Below are 7345 nucleotides of genomic sequence, written 5' to 3' on the forward strand. Positions count from 1 at the left end.
GGTCGTTGTTCGACCAGCTGGAATTCTTCTCCTTGGGTTATTGTCGTCCTCCGGTGATGGGTTGCTGAGGCGTCCTTCCGGGCACACCGCGTGTACCCTGCCCATGCGGCTATGAGGATTGCTACTCCTGACATTATTACTCCGGAATATTGATGAACCAGATTCCAGTCTGCCTCGTTGTCCACCTCTTCCTGTGCTTGCTTTGTCCATGTTTTTAGCCCCTGCACCTCTGCATGTAGTTGGTCTAGCTGATCTAATGTTGCTTCCAACTGTCCTTCTGTTGTCCTTATTTTTTCATGTGATGGCCACTCGTGAACGTAACTTCCTGACATCCTTATTGTTCCTGATTAGTTAAACTGCGCCCGCCCCAACAATGTAATGGTCGGGCTTTGGATCACACAATCTTGCCTGATTGTCAGCTTGCCTACGCCGTCGATGATGATTTGATCTTTTTCGTCCGAGCATACATAGGTCATTGTTATTGGCTTCGTTGTCCCAAAGATCCATGCATTCTGCTCTGTTAATTGAACCCAATAACTGGTCCCCTTGATTGGTTCTGGCTTACATTCCCTTGCCCGATGTCTTGATAGTGCCGCCATCGTACAAGGGAGTTGATGGGCGTCCGGGCCCAATAGTGTTTGCTTAAACTCGCATACCTTATTTCCGTTCGTCCCGCTGATACACTGACTGAGGTGTTCTTGATTGATCGCAAAGTGGTGTTTCCGATGATCATCGACTGCTAGATATTTTGTTTCCGTCTTGGTTATCACCAGGCCTTCTCTCGTTATTTGTGGAATTGACTCCATCCGATATACTGTGAATTCGTCTTCTTCGACTAATGGAACACTCGTATGGAACATTAGTAAGTCCTCGGTTTCTTGTACCCTTGTGGTCGCCAGTCGATATAAGTCTCGTGCTGTCTCACTTGTGATGGGTAATCGTCTTCCCGGTGGAAGGTGTGTTTGTATTTTTGTGATCACCTGTTTCACTTGTTCTACCGACACCAATGCAGGGCTCAATTTTCCTTCGTGTGCCCCGATTAGCACATTTAATACAGCATCCTGGACTCGACGAATGTGACTTGCCACGACGACCAACTCTGAAACTGCATGTGGCAGATACCGATCAGCCGCATGGCTTCTCACCTTGATTCTGGCTAGGCTGGTTTCTAGGTCCTGCATCCTCTTCTGCGTTTCGATCGTCGTCCTCCGCATAATGTTGATGGTGGTATCCAGAACTGACGTTTGGTTCTCTACTATTTTATGCGTGATGCTTTCTTGGGTTCTTAGTTTACCAATAATTTCTTCCATCCGTTTGGCGTACTGATCATCGAGTACTCCGAACAGCCCATTCGCGATATTTCCAACGATGTTCAGTGCTCCGCGTTTTTGCCGTTGATGATGCATTAACTGATCAGCATCTTGGATTTCTGCCACTTCCTGTTGCAATGTTTGTATGATCGTGGGACAGACCTCGTAAGCCGTTGGGCACCATTGTTTTATAGATTGGATGCCTCGTTTGACCGTCTCGATCTCTCGTGCCAGCTGACTGAGATCAAAAAATGTGATGAGTGTCCATTCGGCAGATTTGATTGATATCCTATCAGTGGCTTCTATGATGGTCCCGGTTACGTTGTTGATTGGTGTGATGACAACCGGGTTATTAGCCTTCCTTTCAGGTGGAGGGGGTGTGGGCAGAGTCAGTCCGGGTATCACCCAGATGAGTACCATTGTTAAGACAAGCATTTTTTTTTTTTTTTTTTTTTTTTTTTTTAGAGGTCGGTTTTTTCCTTCTTATCGTTGATTGGTAGCACCGCCAGTCGATGTATGGCACGAGTGATATTGCCGGATGTTGTCCGTATTTCTGCCACTCGGATCTCGCCGTCTTTACCAGGATGGACTGCTACGATGCGTCCCAGGGGCCAGTTCAACGGAGCGATGTTGTCTTCCTTTATTATAACCAGATCACCAATCTTTACTGTTTTGCAACTTCTTGTCCACTTCGATCGATTCTGTAGCTCATGTAAGTACTCGTGGCTCCAACGTGTCCAGAATTCCTTTCGTAGTTGTTCGATCCGCTTCCACCGAGTGAGTAACCCTGTGCGTCGCCTTGATTGGTGAATATCAGGTGATGCCGTTAGAGGTTCTGCAATCAGGAAGTGCCCTGGCGTTAATGCCGTAAGATCCCTCGGGCTGGAAGAGACGGATGTCAACGGACGAGAATTTAAAATAGCTTCAATATCGATGACTATGGTTTCAAGTTCTTCATGATTTGGGTAGCGGTATATAGTGTTCGTTTCAGTAAGTGTTTGGCTGATTTCACCGCGGCTTCCCATAGGCCTCCGAAATGGGGTGCCCGAGGTGGTGCTTCTATGCTCAGATTTGCGCAGGTCTTGTGTATCAGTGCTTGTGCCTCTTCGGCGAAAATTGCTTCTTTTGCTTCTGATAGTTCGTTGTAGGCTCCAACAAAATTAGTCGCGTTGTCGCTATAGATTTTCGCTGGTAATCCTCGTCGTCCGCAAAATCTCTTTAACGCCGCCAGGAAGGCTTGGGTAGTCAAGTCTGTGACCACCTCTAGGTGTACTGCCTTGGTTGAAAAACAGCAGAAGACTGCTAGATACACCTTATGTGGTCGTTTTCCTCGAATTTTATAGTGAGTCCAAAATGGCCCACAGCACAATGGGTAAAAAATCCGATTTTGGTGCATAAACCTATTTTTTGTCCTAATTAATTTTTATGAATGACCCATACTAATCGAATCTAGATATCTTCATTTGAAAAAACCCGCTTTCAAAACATTTTTGGTGGCAACCCTGAAGCGTTGCCACTCAAACAAAGTTAGCTGCTTGAGAGACCCTGCAATGTTGTTAAATTGGCGCGAAAAACTGGTAAACTTTGCGTGCTTGCTGCTTTGTTTGAAAAAAAAGTTTTAAAAATCTAAAAATGGAAATTCCTTGCGAAGGTAATTATTAATGCAAATTAGCTTAAACATTTGTTATTATATGTCTTGTTGTCCAACTGTGAACTGTGTATCTTTATAGATTTGAACTAACAATTGTGTTTGTGTTTTGTGGAGAATAACTTATTAATGGCACAGCCTTGCAAAAGAGTAAGAACGAGAAATTAACTACAAAAGTGTCCTTGTTGTCATACAATTAACCATTTTTGCTCCTTTTTGGTAAACTTGCGTTTATTCAGGCACATATGTGTTTGGTCACGGGGCTCTTCTTGCAATTTGGGGAAGCAACAAACGCTCGCGAGAAGCCTTGGAGACTTACATATTCGACAAGTTGAATGACGATCATCAAATCGAAACAATAAACCAAAAAATATCAAATAAAATTACTAACTTTATTAATTACATTAATAAACATTTGCCACGATGCTGCCGAAACATAAAGCGATTTAGACAAAAACACGCCATGTGGCTAGCCGGCAATATGACTATACGACTTTCTGATATAAATGAATCCCCACAGAATAATGGTGGTCGTCCGAAATTGACATATGAAGCTGCTGGTAAACGACTCAAAATAAAGCTGGCATCTGAACTTGCGATAGAAAATCAAAATTCAACCCCTTTGTTACTACACGCTGCTAACATTTCTGCCAGAAAATCAACTGAAAAAGAAGTTATAAAAAAATCTGATAGAACTGGATTGCTCCGAGTCCAATTACTTCTGAAAAGGCATTCGCTTTTTTTTATGGAAAATGGGTTTACTAAGCAGCAATACATAAATGTAAAACAACTTAGTAAACAACATGGCTGCGACATTTACCCCTCTTATTCGAAAATAGCCGAGGTGAAATTAAAATGTAGACCTGCTGGAATAGAATGCACCGAAAATGAAGCAAAAGTTTCCATGCAAAACTTATTGAACCATACCGCTTCAAGAATATTACTGATGCAAAAGGAAGTTTGTGAAATACTTTCAGATGTTACTCAGTGTACTCTTATTTTTAGGTATGGGTTTGATGGGTCTACTGGTCACAGTTTATACAAACAAAAATTAAGCATCGCAGAGTCTCAATCTTTAGATGATTTTCTATTTGTTACATCAATTATTCCCATAAAAATGATAGATCAAAAACAAAGAGTCATTTGGTTAAATAAATCGCCTCAGTCCATACGATTTTGCCGTCCTCTAAAAATAGCATACTTAAAGGAAACAACGTCTCTTATATTAGAAGAAAAAGAAAACTTGGACAATCAGATTAAAAACCTGGATTTATACGTGCATGCTTTTCAATCGAATGCAATTTTTGTAAAATTCGATGGGCACCTAACACTTATAGACGGCAAGGTCTTAAATATATTAACAGGAACAAATTCCTGCCAGTCGTGTCCAATGTGTGGGGCAAAGCCCACCCAGCTTCTTACTACAAGTGATTTTTATTCCAAAATATTTGTTATGAAGCCACATACGGATCAGTATGGATTAAGTTCCCTTCATGCATGGATTCGTTTTTTGAATTCTTGCTTAAAATATCATACAGAATTGAGCTTAGAAAGTGGCATGTTAAGGGAAATGACAAAATCGAATTGGAGGCACGAAAATATAAAGTTCAAGCAGCGTTTTGGAAAGATATGGGGCTTCATGTGGACAATACAAATACAAATGACGGAAATACGGCGAGGCGGGCATTCTCCAACCCAAAATTATTGTCCTCTATATTAGGAATAGATCACAATTTGATTCAGCGCCTACATGTAATTTTGATAGCCATAAATTGTCATTACCCTATAAATTCAGAAAAGTTCAAATTATTCTGTTTTGAAACTTTTACTATATATAGGAGTAATTATTTTTGGTACCCCATGTCGCCAACAGTACACAAAATTTTAGCACATGGATACATTATCATTGAAAAATCAATTGTTCCTGTTGGCTCCTTAGCAGAAAATGCATCAGAAGCAAGACACAAGCTTTTCAAGGCTGACCGGAAAAATCATGCCAGAAAATGTTGCCGGATTGACAATATGTCAGATGTCTTTCACAGAGCTATGGATTCGTCTGATCCTTTACTGTCTAGTTCTTGGTTCACAAAAACCAACAGGATGCCTCTGCCAGCAGAGGTTGTCGATCTTTTGGATTCGCCAATCATATCCCCATGTGTTGGCCACAAAAACGGAAGTACATCCCAAAACTCGTGCGCAGAAGACACAGATGAAGAAAATGGCAACGATGATGTAAGTGACACTTTTGAAATCGAATTAGAGGAAGAGGTACCAGACGATATTGAAAACTAAAACACAAGGAAAAGAGTAAGTTAAAATTTTAAAGTTATAAAAAAAATGTTATCCAATTTTTTTTCAGTGTTCGTAAAATTTAACAATAGATTCCAAATACGTAACAGATTTTAATTTTATTTTTCTGTAATGTTATACCAATTGTGATTCAAATTATAATTTGTAATAATTTCTTATATAAAAGTGCATTTTTAACCACTGAGCGGTACGCAAATTAAAAAAAAACAAAAACCAAAATTTTGTTTTAGTTAAAATAATACAACAAAAAAAGTTTTAAGTCAATATCTTATAAACTAGAGTTTATGCACCAAAAACGGGATTTTTGCCCACAGTGGATTGGTGGCCACCATAGAATTATGAATAGAATTTCTTTAATCTATCTTTATGAACTGTTTGATTTTTATTCTTTACGTTTGAGATTGTTATGTTATCTCGTTCTCCTATACTTTCTACCTTATAGGGTCCTGTATACTTAAAGTTTAATTTATGCCCTACTTCGTTTTTTAATAAAACTTTATCTCATATTTCTAATTTTAAATCATTTGATCTTTTATCATAGGTTTCTTTTTGTTTTTGCTTATTTTGTTCAATCATCATTCTCGCTCTTTTATAAGCGTTTTCGAGTCTGAATTTTGATTCTTTTGCAAAGTTTTCTACGTCATACAGTGGCGTAATATATTCACTGCTATTGAATTTAATGTTTCAGGTTGGGGTTTTACTAAACACTAGTTCATATGGACAGTATCCATGTACAACAGAGGGTGTTGTATTGAAACAATATGTAAAGTATATAAGCCAAACATCCCAGTCTGTTTTATCTAACAAAACGTATGATCTAACGTATTCGTTAAATATTCTATGGTTTCTTTCTATTGTCCCCAATGTTTGTTGATGATTTGCAGTTGATGTTATATTATTAATTTTGAGATATTTGCATAAATCATTAATAATTGAATTCTTATATTCAGTTCCCATGTCCGTAATGAACGTCTTCATTGGACCGTACTTTAGAATAAAAGATTCGAATATGGCTTTTGCTACTGTTTTTGCACTTTTGTCTTGTATAGGGATTGTAACGAGATATTTTGTTAAGTATTATCTCATATTAGAGTGACTGCATATTCGTTACCTTCGTCTGATTTAGGTAATGGACCGATCGTGTCCACTAATACTATATCAAACGCTTTTAATGGGGTTTCTGTTATTGTCAAAGGCGTTTTTGTATGGATTGTGGTTTTTGATTTTTGGCATTTCAGACATTTCTTTACGTGGTTTGCAACGTCACGTCATGTTTTTCCAATAGTAATGTCTTTTTACTTTTGGTAGCGTTTTTGTTATGCCTGTGTGTCCGCCTTGTAAAGGATCGTCATGTAATGTAAACAGAATAGCTTCCTTTTCTTTTTTATTTTCTATTATGGTCACCGGCTGGTGTAGCGCTTCTCTTAAATTTAATTATATTTCATTGCCCTTATCTTTAAATTTATCTGTTGAAACGAGTTCAAAGATTTTTTCACTCGGTGCCATTTTAAGTTGTCTAATCTTATTTATACCGGCTATTTTTTCAAGCCTTTGGAAAAATTTATCTAAATTGAATATTCCATTGGTATATAGATCATCAACGTTTATTCTTGCATATAAAGTGACTTTTAGTATTTGTCTATTCATTTCTTTTAGTTCATCGATGCTTATTCTTGATAAGGCATCTGCCACATAATTGTTTTTTCCCTTAAGGTATTCTGCGGTAAATTGATATTCTTCCAAGTCTAACCTCATTCTTGTTAACTTGGAAGTTGGGTTTCTCATTGAAAATAGATATGTTAATGGTTTGTGGTCTGTTTTGATAGTGAAATATTTTCCATATATAAATTAATTAAATTAAGGAGGGGATGGTTATTTATTCTCCGCTGTAGAGGGTGTCTTCAGTGATGAGGATATCTCCAGTGTAGAATGGTTTGGTATCCCTGGCGGTTGCCGAGGGTTCTTCCTTCTGATGAGAGTTTACGTTGGGAGTTACTAACTCCGTTATTACTGCCTTGAGGCTGAGCAACCAAGCAAGAGCAAATGAATTGAATATTACGGCTTGTGCCGGAGTTAA

The 7345-nt window shown here is 38.6% G+C and overlaps 1 protein-coding gene across 1 annotated transcript; it reads right to left on the reverse strand.

Moving 5' to 3' along the window:
• Window positions 1-347: 347 nt before the first annotated feature.
• Window positions 348-1730, reverse strand: LOC123258308. The gene has a single exon (XM_044718179.1). The coding sequence runs from the start codon at window positions 1728-1730 to the stop codon at window positions 348-350; it is 1383 nt and encodes a 460-aa protein (XP_044574114.1).
• Between the last annotated feature and the right edge of the window lie 5615 nt (window positions 1731-7345).

The sequence above is a fragment of the Drosophila ananassae genome, unplaced genomic scaffold (assembly GCF_017639315.1).
Source record: "Drosophila ananassae strain 14024-0371.13 unplaced genomic scaffold, ASM1763931v2 tig00000130, whole genome shotgun sequence".
Taxonomy (NCBI): domain Eukaryota; kingdom Metazoa; phylum Arthropoda; class Insecta; order Diptera; family Drosophilidae; genus Drosophila; species Drosophila ananassae.

Excerpts from the sequence above, each read along its gene's own strand:
- LOC123258308 (XM_044718179.1), bottom strand. The coding sequence starts at position 1,730 with ATGGTACTCATCTGGGTGATACCCGGACTGACTCTGCCCACACCCCCT.